This window comes from Drosophila hydei, unplaced genomic scaffold (genome assembly GCF_003285905.1).
Source record: "Drosophila hydei strain 15085-1641.00,03,60 unplaced genomic scaffold, DhydRS2 tig00000063-arrow-pilon, whole genome shotgun sequence".
NCBI classification, from domain to species: Eukaryota; Metazoa; Arthropoda; class Insecta; order Diptera; family Drosophilidae; genus Drosophila; species Drosophila hydei.
In genome coordinates, this window is record NW_022045657.1 from 4,326,030 (window position 1) to 4,345,887 (window position 19,858).

Below are 19,858 nucleotides of genomic sequence, written 5' to 3' on the forward strand. Positions count from 1 at the left end.
CTTTATGCATGTATTTGCTTAGCTGTCATTTTGTTTGCTTTATTGACAAAAAATAGTACTCTGTATCTGGTTTTTGTGTGCTTTGCGCTTATTTCTAAATTTCCTTTTTTTGGTAAGTGTTTCGTATTTTTGAATCGTTTTCCTTTTAGCATATTTTTGCATATATATATTTTATGTTTAATTTTGCATATAACTAACGGTACACAAATGAGCATAGTACGGGTCTTGCCTAAGCAGAGACTATCTAAAAACTTGAAAATTGACTTAAGCAACAAAATGAGTTTCCTACTCAAGCCGAAACAAATGCGAAAAAGATTTTATACATAGTTTATATTATTAAGTAAATTAATAAATGTGCAGCTATAAATGTGTAACAAATTATAAAAATATTTCAAATAGTTCTATAAGCTTTATATATTTTTAATATATAGCAATCAAAAAGTCAATAGCTAAATCAAATCCATCTCGGACATAAACAATATTAAAAGCTTAAAATAATTATAACTTGTTTTCCACTATCTGAGTAACAATTGCTATATCCCTCCAGACACCAGACAGTTAAAAGCACTGGAATAAAGCAATTTTGTCACCAAATCGAAAGATTCCGCTTCTAACTGAATTTTTGGCTTAAACTATGAATGAATAAATGGAGCTTTCTCTCTCTTACTTCTGAGTACTTCAAAGCAATAAAACTTCCAGATAAACTAAATTAAAACATGTTGCCAAAGTCTTATGTATGCCATATATATAAATGTTATTTTGGTTCTCCATTCCTTCATCTGGCAGTAGAAAAGTTAATTTTCCTGAAAAATGTGTGTGAAAGTGGAAAATTATATTCTCTACAAAGCATTGTTCAGCTGAGCTTTGATATTGACAAAAATGTGAGTGAAGCGCATATGCAAATATTGGCCCGTATAGGGACTTTTTCATGAAATTGCAATTTGCTATAGCTGCAACATATTTTCCATCTATATCATGATTGATGACACATTCACGTTGGCCCACTGGCGTCATTTACAAATACGATGCATACAAAATACAACGTCAAACACTCAGAGGCAGCTATTGTTGATGGCTTAAGTAATTGATATTTAGCCTCGTTTAAAAGCAGTTAATAAATGCCAAAATTCAGGAATGCTAAAATCCTAAAATGCTGCTCGCTGCCGTAGAGCAGTGCAGCTACCGTAGGCAACTGAGCCATAGTCATAGACTGGGTCTGCAATGAAAATAAAGCGTTACCACAGCATCAATTGAAACTCAATCGTCGAGCGACGAGCCAAGCCTTGTACAAAAAGCCCAACACACACAAACACGCACACTCACCGACAGACGGATAGACAGACACACGCACACCTTTTCAATGTATCTGCACATTTTCATGTAACTCTATGTTTGCCTCTCTGTGTGTGTGTGTGTGTGTGTGTGTACAGTTTTCAATAAATCGTTCAGTGCTACAATAACAGGAGCTGCAGTGCGCTGCTGCGCCCAAAAGTAGGGAACATGCGCTGGGTATACACTATGCATGGGCCGAAATAGATGGGCGAAACGTGCAGGTAACATGATTTTGAGCGCGTTTCAAGTGGCCAGCCGCAACCTGCTCAGCCCGCTCGGTCTCGTTGAATCTCTATGGCCTCCAATGCAGTTTGCATTTGCCGGCTTAAAGAGATTTTCATTGCAATAACCTGACCCGAAATGCAGCGACGTCTCTACACGATACGCCTGCAGCGGCCCAGCTAACCCATTTCAATTGCCAACTAACTGCAGCTCCACACACACCCACACACATATATACATATATATATATATATATATATATATATATATGTATATATATAGTCAGTTAAATAGATGGATATATAGATGACTGCGTGTGCTTGGATAGCTCGATAGCCAGATATACGTAGCACATTGAGTTCATTCATTCAATCAATATTTAGCCGTTGAAATCGCGATTTACGCGCATATTGCGCGAATAACAAATGAAAAGTGCGCGCCTGACGCATGCAGCGCAAAGATTTATCTTTTGAGCGCAGCTTTCCATACTCTCTGCAATGAGTTTTTCTCTATTTTCTTTTTTTCTAAATCAATTTTTATTTTCACTTATTTCATTTTCTCTTTTTTTGACATCTGCGGCCATATGATGCAGCCGTGCATACAAATCCGCAGATTTTTGTTTGATGTCAATAATTGAAATTAATTCAAGTGCTAACATAGAAGAGAGTCACATCACAAAAGAGAATCTGATTTATTTGTATTTCAGTCATTAGCGCGCACTATTAAATGGTATAAAAGGCATATTGAAATTATTTAACTTTGACGCATTCAATGCATTGAAAATGAGAAAATGCTTTCTTTTATGTTTGGAAAAGGCAATGGGAGATATTCTTGATCAGCATCAAGGGTTGACTCCATCTAGCCCTGTCCGTTAGCTTCGTCCGTTTCTATTTGAGTTGCTTTACCATTTACTTAATGTTGAAACAAACTTTTTCAAATATATTTCTATTAGCGTAATATCATAATTTAGTTTGCTCAAACCCAGTCAGCCATCAAAAAAGCGATTCATTTTGCCATATAATTAATTTAAGCATTTAAACTCGATTGCATAACTGAAAACGGTCGTTATGGTTTTTAAATATTCACAAAAGACAAAGTTTATACTAATTAAGCATTTGCGCGCACAAGTGAAAAAATATAAATTATAACTACCAAATTGTGGACTGCTATTTGAACTAATAACTCAATTAATAACTCATTTTGGCAGGGAGCAGTTCACGGTGCAGTTGCCCATCAAATGCAATTTGCCCAAACACAACAACAACAACAGCAAAATCGCAGTTAACCATCCCTCGACCACGCCCGCAAAGTACTGGTTGTAGCGGTAGGCGTACAGCATTTGCCATGCAAACTTTCGCAAAAAGCAACTTGAACGACAAACCAGCCGCGGGGGCACAGTCACAGGCTAAAAAAATGCATGTAAAAGTAAATAATAAAAAATCACGCTATAATTTGATTATACACAAAGAGCTGGACAGCTGCAAAAACCAGCCACTGCAGCGACGGCACTGACAACATTGTAATTCAATTTCAGGCACAGGAAGCGCACACAGGCAACAACAGCCAACTGCAGTAACAGCAACAAAAACTTAACTGCTAATGAACATAACGACTTCCTAGCAGGCGAGAGGAAGCGAGAAATAAGACGAGAAAGTACTGAAATTGAATTCCTATATTCAGATGAATATTGCAAAAAGCTAAGAAATTTACTCAAAATAATGGCAAATTTTAGCTAGAAAACTATAGTCGATTAGCCTTCTGTTTCTATTATTTTATTATTATTATTTCTACTATTATTTCTATTATTTTAAATATTATTTATATTTATTTTTACCCACTTCTAACTGGTGTATAGTTCGCTTCTTTTAAATAGCTTACGCTATTGAACGTAATTGAGTCCGCAACTGCTGTTTTGGGAGCGACGTGGAGGTACCTTTTAATGCTTGTTATTTTCTTGGGGCGTATGCAAATAGGCGTAAGATTCTTGGCGCAACTTCCTGTCAAACAGTTGGCTTTTTGATAAACCACCCGAAATGGCATATGTGTGCAGGTGCGTGGGGGCTGGTGGCAGTGCGGTGGGGTAGGCGTGCCCAAAGCGGGTGTTGTGTGATGTGGTTTGGGGCTGCCGCAGGAAACGGAAATGCGCATTTACACGTAACATTAACTGCTGCCAGTGGTTCGGCCAAAAGCCCACAGCAAAGCAAACAAAAACCAGAAAGCCAAAAAACGGAAAGTCAACAAACAAACAACCAGTATATGCCACCTACCACCAAACCCCACTCTTAGCCCCTCACTTGGTATAGTATATGGTAATGGTAAAAGCATTAAGGTGTACCCCAAACTCCCAATGACTTAGCCGTGTGTGAAGTTATGCGCTAAGCGATGCCAACAATGACGACGGCATCTTCAATATTTGCATAAATCCTTCAAAGAGCCCTCTCAATACTTCAAAAAAAATTGAAGCGGCAGCGAGTGCGCGCGTTACAACAATTTTCGTCTAATGTCTAATGCGGCGTATACGTAATGTGAGCTTTGCTCCTCAAGAGCTCAACATTTCGGAATCGCAGCAGACTTAAAGCACTCGTTCATTTGATGGTTTACGTCAACTAGTTCACAGCTGTAAGCACATTAAAGGCACATTCTAGTTTCGTTCTGTATATCATGCTCTGTATTTCTTAATGGAAAACTTGACAACTTAATATTAGTTGAAAAATAATTGAATAAATGGTAACAAAATTCGAATTTGACTGAGCTCCGTATGAATAGACATGATTTTGTAACCATTTAAATTATAAGCTTCATGGCTGATCCTTGGTTTCTATTGCCAAGCTATATTCTCTGTTTCCCTTCCTCTCTCCTTTTCTGTTTCTCTCTTTGGCTGGCCTTTGCTCTTCACAGCTTTGTTTTGTTCTGCTTTACGTTGGTCGTTGCCTTTTGCCTCATTATAACGCTGTGGTGGCGGGCTATTAATCATGAGCTTATTGAGGCATAAACGCGTTGAGCCACAGCGCCCACGTCTTTGGCATTTGGCGCCTCGGGTGTGTGGCCTCAGCGTTCATACACACAAACAGAAGCACACCCACAACCACTTCGTCTGTATGCTGTGTAAGTTGGGAGCGCTTTAATAAATATTCATTTGATTTAAAGGCTGCTTTGGCGCTGGTTGCTGCTGCATCTTGAGTTATTGTGCGCACACCTGTTTGACGACTTGACACTCACAAGTCACTAACAGCAAATCACACACATACAGACGAGCACATGCATACAGAAAAGCAAAGAAACCACTCAGAGCCGCAAATTTCCATAAGGAGCGAGGCAGAGCAGTGCTCTGAGCTGCCATTGTCATATTCTATGGCCAAGCGATGCTTCTCGCTCTCTCTCACTCTGTCTCGGTGCTGGCTGGCAAGCCAAACAAAAGCTGTCAAAGTATCTCATGACAGCAGCTACACAAATACACATACACATATACAGTGCACTTACTGACACACATGCAGAGCCATCACTCATGTCGTCAGTCTACAGAAGGCGGGACAACCACAGCGAGAGCCAGACATAAGCCCGATTCTGATAAGTGCCCCCGTTGGGTGCTTTTTACATAAGCGCTATGCATTTATGTTTATTCAAGTGTTAGCCTGCCAAAGACTACGTGTGTGTGCAAACACTAGCCTAAATATATACACACATATACACAGAGACAGACGCATTTGGCATATAATGATTAATCGACAATTGTTGGCAACGCGCGTTCGCCAAACACTTAGTCCCCAATTTGTTTGTCTCGCTGAAGGTAAACGCACTTGGCAAGTGCCCTCAAACAATAACAGTGCATACTGTACTTCATTATCCTAAGCTGCACTTTAATTGCCCCTGAACTTGTTGAGATCGCAACGAGAGTAAACTAGAGCTTCAGCATAGGCTCAGTATCATGTGGTAACATCAACGTCGTTTTAAGTTTCTCTTGCATGATTATTATTTCCCAAGGAATACGAAGAAATATATATGTTTTAAAATATATATATATATATATATATATACAATTTTACATTATAAAAGCTGATATACAATCTGTATGTACAGTATCTATTGCATCCTTTATACATTATCAATATTTAATATCATATATGCATATACCTGGCTCATAAATCGTTAAAACTTGCCACATTACGCATACGCCATGTTGTTGTTGTGCGCATAAAATGTCTATAAAAATGCTTAAAATGTGTGAACCGCAGCTTGAGACTACCGTAGGACCGAACATTCGACCATAAAACTTGTTGTCTTCCCAGTCCGTGTATGCGCCGTTTCATGAACTAAGAGTTTCTGAAGGAAAAGGCGTGGCCGGGTCTTAATTTTCAATATTTTGCAGGAACTTCTCAGCAACTTTTGCACGCATAATATCATAATTAATTAAGAGTACAAAAAAAACATACAATATTGGAGCATGCATGTAAGTAAAGAGAACTTCCTGAATATCTTATAAAATATACATATGTATCTCGTATATATATATATATATATGTATATATGTATGTGTGCTTACATCAAAGTGGAATTTTCGAATATATGGCCAGCTTTTGCAATTAGCGCTGCAGCCACTGTCAGACAGCTACTAATTTATCGTTTGATATGCTTAAAATAAAAAAAATCCAAAATAAAACTACAAAATTGCTAAATCCCAAAAGTACAAAGAACGACTATTTTAAAAGAGATTTCGCCAGCGGCTGCAGCCATTAATGGCCATTGTGTTAAATATTTTTCGAGCAGACAAAAATATTTGCCAGCCACGAAAAAGACGAAGCACATGTGTGTGCGTCATTATGTGTGCATGTGTGGTTTGTGTGTGTGTGTTACTTTTAAGCCACTTCCCTTTGGCCTTACGCTGTACGCTTTGCTTTAAAGCAGCTCTAACATTATTGCGGAACATTAATCACAGACAGGAAGCTGCCCGCTGCTTGGCCCAGCCTGCCAAGCGCTGAAAGCAAGAGTGTTTTAGTGTCTGCTTTCTGTACTGTCAAGTGCTCGCTGGCAGCCTAAAAGCATGCTATAAAATATATGGCCCGAACCGGCGCGGCACGTAAAATTAATATGCAATTAAATGAAATTAGCGAAATGTGCGGCAAATTGATAATACGGCTAATATTTAATGGCAAGTCAATTTGTTTGCCCACTAAAAAATATACACACACGGACTCTAGTGCTTGGTGTGGGTGAAATAATTTAAACGACGCGATTTGTTTGCTATCAATAATTATGCATGAATTATGCACAGCCAATCGCAAATTGTAAACAAGAACAAAATCAGTTACTCAATTTGATAGAGCAGAACATTTAATACTCTATTTCTAAAATAAATATGCAAATTTTTGTAGACAGCTCAGATGAAACAAACAGTTAAATGAACAATAGATTCTTTTGATGAAAGAATCAGAAGAAGCCTTCCAAATTCTAAGAAGCTTTGCCCAATTATTGAAAAAATAATAATTAATCTGTGCGTATGGTATGAAGAAATAAACACAATAATTAAGATTCTGACTTCAATCGGGCGAACACATAGACCTGGCTATATCGTCTCAGCTCGTGTTGTTCATCAAGAATATATAATAAATATAATTTATTTTTTACAGAAGCATTATACCCTGACTCGCTATTTTCAATGCTCAGTGTATAATTAGGCAGCGGCATCGAACTGCTGCCCAAATATTGGCAGTTCATGCAAATGTAATTTAAATTGGCTCATAAATAGTTGCCATAAAAATACAATTTTTCGATATATTTAGCTTGGCCACAGAGCAACGGAAGCGATAAAATTCATACATAATTTATTTGCTGATCAGTTGAAGTTCATAAAAATCGGCAAATGTGAACTCAAATATAAGTTGTTTCCGGATATTATAGGCAGAACGCCTTTAATCTATCTGATATATTTTTTATTAAATTTTTTTTTAGTATTTGAAGAGGTTAAAATATAAAAATATTTATTCAACTAAACGACTAAATTTTCGAATACCAAAAACTTAAATAGCTACAGTGAACTTAATGAGAGTGAACGACAGCCGCATATGGCGAATGTTCTATCACAGATTTTAGAGTCCTAACGAAGGTATTTTTATACTATGCTAATAATCTCTATTCCTAATTGGATACAGGGCATAGCAATCCGCACATTTTATAAATGCCAGTTTAGACCAATAATTGGGTATTAAAAATGTAGCTCACAGCTTATTGAATTTAATAATACAAATGAAAAATGTTTACGCAACTCGACCAACTTGTAGAGACCTTTAAAAATATTTGCATAAATATAGATAAATATAGATATGTATGTATGTATGTATGTATCATACATATCTATGCTAAGTATGTGATTATGAGAGAATTTTGCAATAATAATTTGATTTCATTACGATCCCCATATTGAATTCTCTTTGTATTGTTGCACATAATTAATTTGATTTCATTTCGAATTACATGCGTTTGCATAATTGAATATTGAATTCAGTTGAACAGTTTAATGCAGTATTAGTATGGCCAGTGCATAATTGTTCAACGCATGCAGACGCATAACAAATACATATGTATTTTGTTTAATTTGACAATGAGATAAATGCATTTAGTTGCTGCAGATATATTTTGAAGACTGTGCAATTCTCTCAGACAATGATTATGTTTTTTCTTTGTTTTATTTTTGCCTGTAATCCCAAAACAATTACGAAACATGGCTAATCATGAAAAATGTCTTTTCCACAATTTTCACTTTTGACCTGACATTGAAAATTGCAGCGGCACTAAGCATATTGTTATACAACATTTGTGATTATTTAACTTTTACGGTGCCATTTTTTATTGTTGTTCACTATACTGTAAATCAAATACCGGATGCTGCGCGTCTGTAGTGGCATTATAATACTTTCACACACACATATTTGCATATATATATTTATATATATATATTCATAAATTGTGTTTACAGTCGTATGAGGACATAAAAAATATGCATTGCATATCGCTGGGCTCTGTAAGCTAGGTACTTATTTATATATTTATTTGCTGCTACCAAACAAAGGAATTTGGCGTTTTATATCCTTCATGCGCGTATTATATGCCATGTTTCGATACAACTTTTTGCCATGCACAATGTCTCTGAACTGGTCTATGTCAATGCATGAAATCCATTAAATCAATTCGCTTTGCAAAATATGTTTTCAATAGCTGGATAGATGGCGATGTGCATGAGGGTCTAGTTGGTCAATTGTTGTGAAAATCCTCAAATCCTACTCTTAAAGGGTTAAAACTAAATCGTGGTATATATATATCATCTATATATATATATATATATATATATATATATGTATATATGTATATATATATATATATATATATATATATACACGTATCAAAAGCTTCTTTGCAAATTTCAGCTTTCTGCCTTTATGCTTAATAATTTTAATATATTTATGTGTCGGCTTATTGTTCAATCGAGTACCTTCCATTGTCATTTTATGCATTTTCAACTGCGCTCGCAGTGCTGCCCATTTCTAGTCGCCTCCCTTAGTCCATTTGCTATCAAAACGACCCATTCCATATGGCACAAATAGTCATCTCGCTCTCACTCAGCAACACGCCAGACTACGTTCAGCAATAGCTCTCTCTATCTCTCTCATGGAGTCAGCATAAGAGAATGAAATGAGAAGCGTGTAGCTAAGACGCAAACTCATTCGGATAATATTTTTATATCTCAATGTGTGTGCTCAGCCGCAAACTAAATCTAGAGCAACAGCAAGAGGAAATTATGACTTGGGAAACTAAGAAAACAGACTCTGCTATTTATTTTGCAGTATTTTGTCATAAATACTTATACAAATATTTTATGTATATATAGTATAGTTGTCAAAAACTCGAAGTGTATTGGAGTAATTTACATCGTTAGCAATTCAAAAACATTTTACATCTGTTAGAAGACTTCAATTAAACACGTCCAATCTCATAAATAATATATGTGTACAGACCATATGTAGTTATAACATTTAATGTGGTGGCACGGGCTGTGTGTTGACATGTTATTGGATTAGGTTTGCGAGTTACGTATTTGTTGAAACAGCCTGACGATTTTCTTACCTCGATAGCTGGCTGGCTGGCACTCTAGAACACGTTGCAACTTTAATTTAATCACCATATAAAATATGTAGCAAATGGAAAATGTTGTTATTCAATTTGCCGCTGAATGAAGTGATGTGTGCACCTCGACTGCCTCCTGCTGAGTGCTTGCCAAATGGGGGCGTGGCACCGGTCCACTTGAAATGAATGGCGTGTCGTGTCGGTTTTCGGGGTAGCGTGCCGCAGCGATGGCCACTCCAGAATCGTTGCAACGGCAGCATGTTTACGGCGGTGCGTGCAGCACGTTGATGCATGTTTATTTTCGATTGCTGGCGCTGTTGCAGCATCACACACACATACATCTCTATATATCCATGCACACATACAACTATATGCATATATACGATATGTACAGGTCATAAAATCTGTCGCTTTTTGCGCTACTTTTCTTTCGAGCACCCACAATAAACAGACGTGTTTTTCATAATGCATTTTTAATATAGTCCGCACAGATTGCCATCGTCTTTTTATTGTACTCTGAACCCATTGAAAATGGTCATTTAGGGTATAATGTATTTGGCAAAATGTATGTTAAAAGTAAAGATGCCAGTTCGAATCATGCGGGATACATAATTTCGAAAATTATTAAACGCTAATTATATCAAACCAAGATATGCAGTAAGTCTAACAACGATGAGCGAGTGGAGTGCAGGGTATCTTTACGCTGGGTACTCCCGACTATAGCCTGCTTACTGGTTTTACCTTTTACTTATTTTTAAATTCTTTCCATTTTTCGATTTCGATTTGCGCTTTCACTTCCCTACTACAACGTATTTATTTATAAACAATCGGTTGGCCCATTGAGTCGTGTAATATACGCCGCTGAAAAAAGCCATAAAATATAAAAGAGGAAAACGGCAAATGAGAGCAAAGAATATTATTTAAAGCCATTTCCGATTTATGGCTGATGTTCATATTTTTTTCGTCTTGAGCCGTTTATCAAGCCTGTTCTGAATTTTTGATGTGCTTGTTAAAAAACAACGTATTTAAACAGCGACCGCAGAAAGATTATCAGACGAACATGGTCGTGCACCTTCAGTAGTTTTTTTCCAATAGTAAAAAAGTATTCCATGTGTATCTTTCAAGTTAATCTACTATTCTTTCTATATATATTCAATAAAATTGGTATTCTCTTGGAACATCATATAAGAAGCTTACAGTCCCGTCATTGAAAAATCGTATGAGCATAAAAATAATAATGTAAAACATTTCAATTAATAAATGCATAAAAATAATGACAAAATATCATGTTGATTAAAGCTATAAATTCGAATATTACTGAAGCAATAAATATATTTATTTGATGTACTTCTCTAATGAGTTTCATAAGTGTTGTAGATATCAATGTAAGCCATCGTTTACTGACAGCCACGCCCCACTAAATGCAGCTTAAACTGGCTGGCCCTAAGCATTTGCCCACCGACCTTTGACCGACTAGAAAATAATACACAATTGCCAAAGTCACCGCCACGCCCGCTGCTACCTCAGTCACGCCCAATTCTTAGGCAAAGGCACATTAATAATTTTCGCCAGCTATTTGCTTACCAATATCAGTTGGCAAGTCATTATTCATAGCCTGCCAGCCAACTAATGATTATGAACAGTTTACCAGGCAGAGACTCGAAAATACGAATGGACGCAGCTTTAGCTGCGAGAAGAGAGTTGAGAACCAGCAGCAGCTAGAGGCTGTTCATGCAGAAAATTATATGCATAAAACAAGTGATTATGTTGTCGAGAGCGCTCGCTATTATTAGGACTGTAAAAAGGGCATAAAAATGGCAGAACAAGCGACAAAAGCTTCGTCGAGTAGAAAAATTACAAGTCAACAACAACATTTCTTATCGAAAATAAGCCGCCTCTAGAATCCCCTGTTAAGCACTAGCCTTTGCCTGTTTCCCAGATTGTGTCCAGAGAACTATCAACAAATTTGATTATGACGTGAGAGTCTATCAAACATGTCGATTAGATATCCCGTCTAAATTACAATCTAAAAGGACGTTTGCAAATACTTCAAACCTCCACAAATACTTATTTTACTTGCAAATAAGTGATGAGAGATTATTTTACATAAGTCTCAAGATGGTCTCTTATTCATTATACCCATTTGGATTTTGTACAGGATATACCAAGTACAGCGAATGCCGCTAAACAGCCTTCAACAATAAGTGCAAGTCAAGCACGGGACTTGGACTTAGGACTGCGTTGAGTCGACTGGTAGGCTAGTAGGCTAGCAGGCAGGTAAGCCGCCAAGCAGGTGCACAAACTGGGCGTGGCTTTAACGTCCGCTTAATGGCAAAAGTTTTTTGCATGCGGCAAGCAAGCGCTTTAATAATGTAACCTCAAAATGTGGGTCAGTCGTCGCTTTATGGAAAGTCATTTCGATGTTGAACCGAGCTGGCGAAAAAGTCGCGCTCTGGCAATTATAACACGACCATATGTTGCAGCCTCGACTAAGAGCTGGCGGCAGCTGCAGGTGCATTTGCCACTCAGACTCGACTTCCCTTTATTTTACGTACTTTTTGTACGCTTTTACTTTTTGTGCTGGGGCTGTAACTCGTTAATGTGTTGCACTTAAAATTTATACCATGCAATGCTACAGCAGACAACTTTAACGTGTTGTTGTTACTTGTGTTTTTTTTGGCTTTGCTTATTTGTTGCTGTGGTGTGGTCTAGTTTTTGTGAAACGGTCTGCCTTAAGTGCTCATCTGAAGCCACAGGACTTCACACGACGGCAATGTGAACATAGCTTGCTGCATAGCTGCGGTTAACCACCACAGGTGTCATTTATAATTCAACCACAATTTTAATTATGTTGGTAAGGCGCAAGTAGTAATAGCAGAGGCAGCAACAAATGCACCGCCAGAGTCCAACAATATTTGCGGTCAAACTATGCGTATACGTAATCTTAATGCTCAATATTAAATGCTCACCAAGTCGTTGGCAATTTGATTGAGTGTCGCAAATGCGCTTAACTTTGACTGACGCTTGGTTTTAATATTAGATATGCTGCTGATTTGAGGCGGTGTCAAGCAGCTTACTGCACGGCATTAGCATTTACATGGCTCCTGAGTGGCTACTAATGGATAGCTGGCAGCTGACGATATTATAGTTGAATAGTTGATGTGAGTTTCACATTGAAAAGCAGCTTAGTGTTTTTTCCAGCATTTTATATGAGAATCTCTGTTACGCATCCCAGAAAACGTAAAAGACCGACATGGAGTAGATTTCTTATTTAAACATATAAAAGCTTTATTGCCAAAGAATATTAAATAGATTAATTGATTGAAGATGCAAAGAACTGACAAATAGACGAGGTAAATATATATATGGCTTTAAAAGTATGCTTGTCACTTCCCTTTCGTAGTCTTTCTGATTCTCATCTAGTTTATTTTCTTGCTTTAGACTATGTTCTCCTCTCTTATCACAATTCACTGATAAACAAAAAGGTCAAAAGTCTGACTAAAGCCATTGCTGGCCTTTAATTTCTTTCGGCTATTGCCTGCATGTTGCCATGAATCCAATTGCCAAAAGCTTTCTATGCTTTCAGCCAATTAGAGCTAAATGCATGCCACTAAAATTTCAACGAAAAACTTTGCTCGTTGCTGCACATCAGTTTTTGTAATATGCCCCGTAGCTTATGCTTTATATGAGCCATAAAAACCGAGGGCTGCTGTCTTGGTTTTCTTTTCATACTCGTTTTATTGCAGCGCGCCTACAACATAGTTACTTTACGTATAGAAGCAGAAGTGGGAGGACGAGTTCTTTGCCATATGCTAAATTGGAGATCGTTAAGGGATTTTTGTTGTTCATTGAAATACTCTGCAGGTGGAAGAAAATCCACTTCCATTTTCTTTTTGCCATGGCGCCGGCTCATTATCATCATAACTAATCTAAATTCACGGTTATGCCATTGTTGTGCTCTCTACTGCTCGTCCGCTTTTTAGTCCGTCTCATTCGCCACACTGGAGTGCATTGTAAAGTGCAAAATTTTATAGTCGACTTTTTGGCAGCGGCAGTAAAACCGAATCGTGCCATGCTGCTGCCTGTTTTCCTGGTCAAGTGTGTTGCACATGAATGGAAATGACTTTCGACTCTTGCTCTAAGCTGTCGGAGCGCCCACTCATACACACACTCATACACACACACACACACACACGCACACACACTCATACACAATACTAGCACTGCGTATTGTAATTTACATTTATGGCTATTGTAATTATAATTGTTTTCCGGCAAGGCAACCCGCTGTTTTACACTGCCACACCCATTCACACTTGCGTACTCAATGAAATAATAACTCTTTAGGATGAATAAGTTTTATTGTGTTTAGTCTGGAATCGCATTATGCCACGTTAGTTATTTATAAATTCATTTCAATGTTATTTTATCAGGAGTACCTTAGCACATTAGCAGCTCGGTGCAAGATTTGGAACTTAACGGTCACTCTGAAAGGATGCATTGACTACCATCCACAATTGACTACCATCGCCGTAAGTATCTCGGGATTACCCTTAACAAGCATCTAATTTTGAGCCGCACTTTATAGCTAAAATGTGGTTAAAGAATGAAGCAACAGAAGAAGCACCATATCATGTATATAGCCTCGATTACATAAAAAACGACGCACTGTCCTTAGCGTGTGAGCGGCTCAACCCTTCAGCGTAATTTGAATCTGCATACAGTGGAAGGCACACTAGTAGATTCTGTGATAGACTCAGAAGACGCCCCGCCAGGTCTTTCAGACAATTGATAAAAATGGGGTATGCCAAAACGAGTATCTAACCAAGAAGTCCCCCACCCAATATGAAAACATAATTTAATTTGTAATTGTTTTGTATTATTGTTTAATGAAGCCATGATATAGCATGAGTTTAGGATTTGTTAATTATCATTATACTCTTTTTATGTTATGTTACGTTTCAATGCTTAATAAACAATATAAAATAACCAAAAATTGTAATTTATATATTAAAAAACCTTTTTACTTAGAACATTTTTTTAATTTAATTGTAGCCTTTTGATGAAATGAGCATTTCCTTTGAAATGATAAACTTTGCGATTATTGAGTGGCATTACATTGCGGAAGTTATTGCTTAGCTGCTTGCCGCGGTAATCTCTAAGGCTCCATAATTTGAAAGCATCATTAGGGAATATTTTGAGGGGATGTCGAAATACGATCCAAGTGACACCTTCACGACAATCAGGCGTAGTCAACGATCCATTATAGATGAAATAATCAGTGAGATCCACGTTGCTCAAGATGGGACATAAATCCATATAAGGAATATAACTTCCATGGTTGTGTTTCTTTACTTTTGTGACAGAGTCGAAAATAGTTTTAAAAAACGGTTGCATATTTTTACCCTAAAATGGATTTAATTACAAAATTGTATGACGATGTTAAAGATCAATAGGGAATAGCTCACCCGGCTGATTTCAAACAGAATACCCACAACAGCAATGCCACTAGAGTTTTGCTCGGCTCCAGCATTCAAATCCTGAAGCTTATGCACAATATGCAACTCAACGTCCAAGCGTTTACCATTTATCATATGCTCAGAGCCTCCAACTTCTTTAGATCCCCAGTGAAAATGCAACTCTGACACATAATATTTTCCAACCAGCCAAGCTCCGTACATATGAGGCATATGCCTCTTGATGCTGTTTTCCATTTTCATGCTTACTAAAATGCATCTCAGTATTATCATTGGTATAACTCTAAAAACATTATCAGCTACTTTACCCGTAGTTCCCTTGTTGTATATTCGCGTACTATTGAAAGTCGCATTACAATAATTTTTAAATTCAATTGGATTTAAGTTTGGCGAATATTCCTAAAACAACGAAACATGAAACATACATTTTAAGAGTGGCATTGCCTAATAATCAAATACAAAATGTATAAAATTATCTATTTTAAATACATAAATTTATATATCAATTTATACTTTACCCATTCTGAAAGTAAGTTAATCGGCGATTGACGTAGTCCACTAAAGCACTTATCCGGCCAATCAGTGCCATGTTTATCATAATTCCATGAAATGTCTACGTAAAAGTTTTTTCATTTCCATTTTAAATATACAATTATTTAAATACCTATTTTAGCATGAACGCAGCTGAAGGCCGTAGTCATTAATAGAACAATTATCGTGCAGAGCATTGCGTATACCTTATTTATATTAACGAGAAACTTTGTGAAAACAATATAGTCGAACGGATCGATCTTTACACTACTGTAGCCAAGTGGATACAAAAACCTATTCTTGATCATTTCCGTCATGTCCCAAGCTAACTTAGCATAACTATTGATTAGTTATAGATTAAGATAGAGAAAATATACTGGGCTGAATAATAAAAGAGCTAAGTAATAAGAAAGTTAAATACCAGATTACCAGTCATGGCGCGTAAAATCTACAAAAGCGTGAAACTTGAAATTTCTTGGTGGGCGAACTGCGATCAAAATGTTAAATTAATTGTCAAAGTTAAATTTAAATTGTCACTATTAATGCTAATGCATCATGTCATGCTTAGAAAAACATATTGATACAACAGGAATATATATTCTGGATTGAGCGCAGCTGCCTTTAAGCTTATATTTTTCGAAATCTATACAAAGAGTTTTATTGTTATTTATAGAAAAAAATTTCTTTTCAATCTTTTTAAGCTACAATCAAGTGTGTATGATATTACTAAGCTTCAGATAAGAAATATACACTCTATGGGTCTGTAAATATAAAATGTTGACAAATGATTTGACTGAATAGAAATATAAAATCTTACAAGTAATTCTTTGCAATTGAATTTCTGTATAAGTAATTTAAATTTAAAAATGTTTTTCATCAAGATAATATAAGATAATATCTATATAATCTAAAATCTTTAATGGGGTAAATGTTTTCTTTTCTTTTCTTTTTTTTTTATTTATTTATTTAGATTATTTACATATCAAAACTTTTCTTAGCATAACGAACTTAATAACATTTTCGTTTTATTTCTTGGTTCAAACCGCACTCTCAATGCTTTACATTCTGTTTACAAATCTCAATTTGAAAAATAATTTATTATTCATTGCGGCCAAAAAGTCTAATAATTATTTTTTGAAAAGCCTAAAAACTAAACGCAGTCATCGATTAAAATTCAAAGACCAATTGTGATTGCCTTGCCAAGCATTTAATACTGCATCAAAGAAATGAAAATAAATAGAAATTTGAAAACTGAGTCTATGTAGATGACTACCGAGTAGAATTCGCTAGACTTGTATTAGTTATGGTTTTTTTTTTCAATTAGCACAACGATTTGACATGCTGGCCAAAGCTGGAAAATTTGCTTAGCAAATTAATTAACAAATATTTGAAAAATGAATTACAACCGAAAGACAATGCCAGAAAAGCCGGCAATAAAGTCATCAAATAAACATGCATGCCTAAGTAAAATGACACACAATACATAGTACACAAGGACACTTTTAATACTTGGACAACGTAGCTTAGCACAATAAATATATGCTTTAATATGGAAATGTCAACGTTTTTAAGATGTTGGCCCGGTCTAAGGATGCTAACGCTGATATAGACATTGATCATACCCTATATGTATATATGTGGTAATGACTTGAAGAAAATTTAAAGGATTTTTGTCTGATAACTTGTTCTATAATGATAAAGGGAGTAAATCCACTCTCCGTCGCTGCCTCTCTCTCTCTCTCTCTTTCTCTCTCTCTCTCTCTCTCTCTCTCTCTCTCTCTCTCTCTCTCTCTCTCTCTCTCTCTCTCTCTCTCTCTCTCTCTCTCTCTCTTTCTCTTTCTCTATCTCTCTCTATATCTATATATCTTTCTCTCTCTCACTCTTTGTATCTTTCTCACTCTCTATTTTTTCTTTTATCTGTATTCCCTTTCCCTCTACTCCTCTGTTTTATCTCTTTATCTGTCTCTTTGTCTCTCTCATCGCGCATCTCTCTCTCTCTCTTTATTTCTCTGTATTTCTCTCCCTCCCTTTCTGTTGCAACAACCCTTTCCTACTTTCTCTGTCAGACTGTCAGCTTCTTCTAAAATTTTTATAAAACATCAATTTACTAAATCCTGTTTCACTCCGCAAACTTCCTTGATTTGTTTACTGATTTCAATAAACTCAACACAAACAGTATTTAAAGAGCTTTTGTTTTTGAATCAACACAATGTTAATAAAATTATATGCTAAACTCTCAAATTGTTTTCAATTTAATTTCCAAAGTAATCCAGCTTTAGCAAAGCACACAAATTTTCGTGCTGCACGAAATTTTACAATTTACATTTGCTGAATTGCTGACATTAACAAGGTGAGGCATCGATAAGCTGGCTAACACGCAGACACGGCACAAATCTCTTATGACAATTGTCGTTTGGCCAACATTTTAGTCACTTTCAATATTTACCAGATGCGACTCAAACGTTTCTATGTCACTCGATGCTCTGTAAATTTACTTGGAATTCATTTGCTATTCATGGCCCACCTGCTTTGAATCTTTTGTGCATTGTTAAATTTTATTTACCGCCCGAACAGTTGTTGTTGTCGTTGTTGCTGTTGTTGTTGTTGTATTTACATTAGCGTTGCAGACTATTCAGGCGTCAAGCCAGTTCACAAAATAACACAAGACAAGCAGGAGCACACGCCTCAAATTTATGTATAAGTTGAATGTATGAAAACACAAATATTTGCTTAGTTTTAGCGTTAATGGAAATTTAATGCAGTCCAATAAATCTGCAGATAAATGTCGCAAATTGCAGTTAAATAAATTTTACTCAAATTCGTGTTTTTCACAGCTGCATAAAAGAAAACAAACTAACAATTATTTACGTAGCTTGAAATATTTACTAATTAGCCAGCCGGCTTCAATATAACAATAGATGGGCATAATCGTAATCGGAAGAAATGTATAATTGTTTCATATCTTGCCTTTAAATTCATAGACTCTACAAGCATTCAGGTCCAGTTTGCATTAAGACTTGATTCAGAACAAAGCATAGCTCAAAACTCAACCCAACAGTTCAAAAATATGCAGCTCGATTACAACTTGAAGTTCGAAATTCTAATATATCTTACTCAGAATTTAATTTTTTCATATCGCAAGTTCGTATTCAAGAGTTTAACTCATTGAATTAGTTTGTTTTAGCCTCCAATGGAAAACACGAATAGGAGTTGTCCACTCTTGGCTTTTATGTATACAAAATACATATGTTGTTTTCCAAGATAAATTTGATAGATTATAGCATTATAAAGCTAGACTTAATGTTCAAATAGAAATTATAGCTCAGTCCGCTCAGCTCTCGGTGCTCACATGAACTGGGTTATTAATTGTCCATATTTGTTGGCTGAGCTGAAATCTCTGGTGTGACATTAAGGTAGTCTACATAATTATTTCAATGCCACGCCCGTCGAGCACAGGTGCGTCCACTCCCATACTCCCATAAGTGCACTCCATGTCCATGAAAAATAAGACTCGAATAACTTATTTTCAATACAATTCGTGTGGAGCTGGGGAAATGTTAAGCTTAATTTAATTGCCACAACAAAAGGCCAAAAGGCGCAACAATGTGGCCCAAGGCCCAAGCGGAGCCATAGCACAGACATCCGCGCACACTTGTAGATATTTGTCATTATTCACACACGCACACACACCTACACACCCACGCACACACACATATATATTGACATTATTATTGTTTCGCACATTTGTCGTTGTTATTGTTGCTCTTGTACGGGATATATGTTTATGTAGTACTTAACCCCTCCGTAGATTGGCCAGACATTTCATGTTTGTGTGTGGCATACATGTTAATAATTGTACGTATTTGCACACACACACACATACACTCACTCACGCACATCCTCACACGCAATGGCAATTATTATTGCGCAGCATTTTTGGCGTTTGCCTGGCTTAAGCGTAACCACACATTTGGGGAAATTATTGTGAATATGCAGCTGCGTCCTGCGTCAATACAGCCACCGCAAAACGTTGCTACCTCCATTTATGGCTATGGTTTTGATATGCTATGCCATCTGGCATTTAATGAACATTAAATAGATTTTGCATCAAGCGCAATACATGAATAGTTTCAGTTTGACTGAATTTTGAGTGTGAACAAGCTAATGAAACATTCTGAGGA

The 19,858-nt window shown here is 36.5% G+C and overlaps 1 protein-coding gene across 1 annotated transcript; it reads right to left on the reverse strand.

Annotated features, from left to right (window-relative positions):
- Positions 1-14,709: 14,709 nt before the first annotated feature.
- Positions 14,710-16,010, reverse strand: LOC111600272 (carbonic anhydrase 7-like). The gene is made up of 5 exons (XM_023316320.2): positions 15,811-16,010; positions 15,665-15,759; positions 15,455-15,545; positions 15,138-15,394; positions 14,710-15,075 (listed from the first exon to the last, which is right to left on the reverse strand). Exons 1-5 carry the CDS (start codon positions 15,992-15,994, stop codon positions 14,710-14,712), a joined length of 993 nt encoding a protein of 330 aa, XP_023172088.2. The 5' UTR covers positions 15,995-16,010.
- Positions 16,011-19,858: the final 3,848 nt, after the last annotated feature.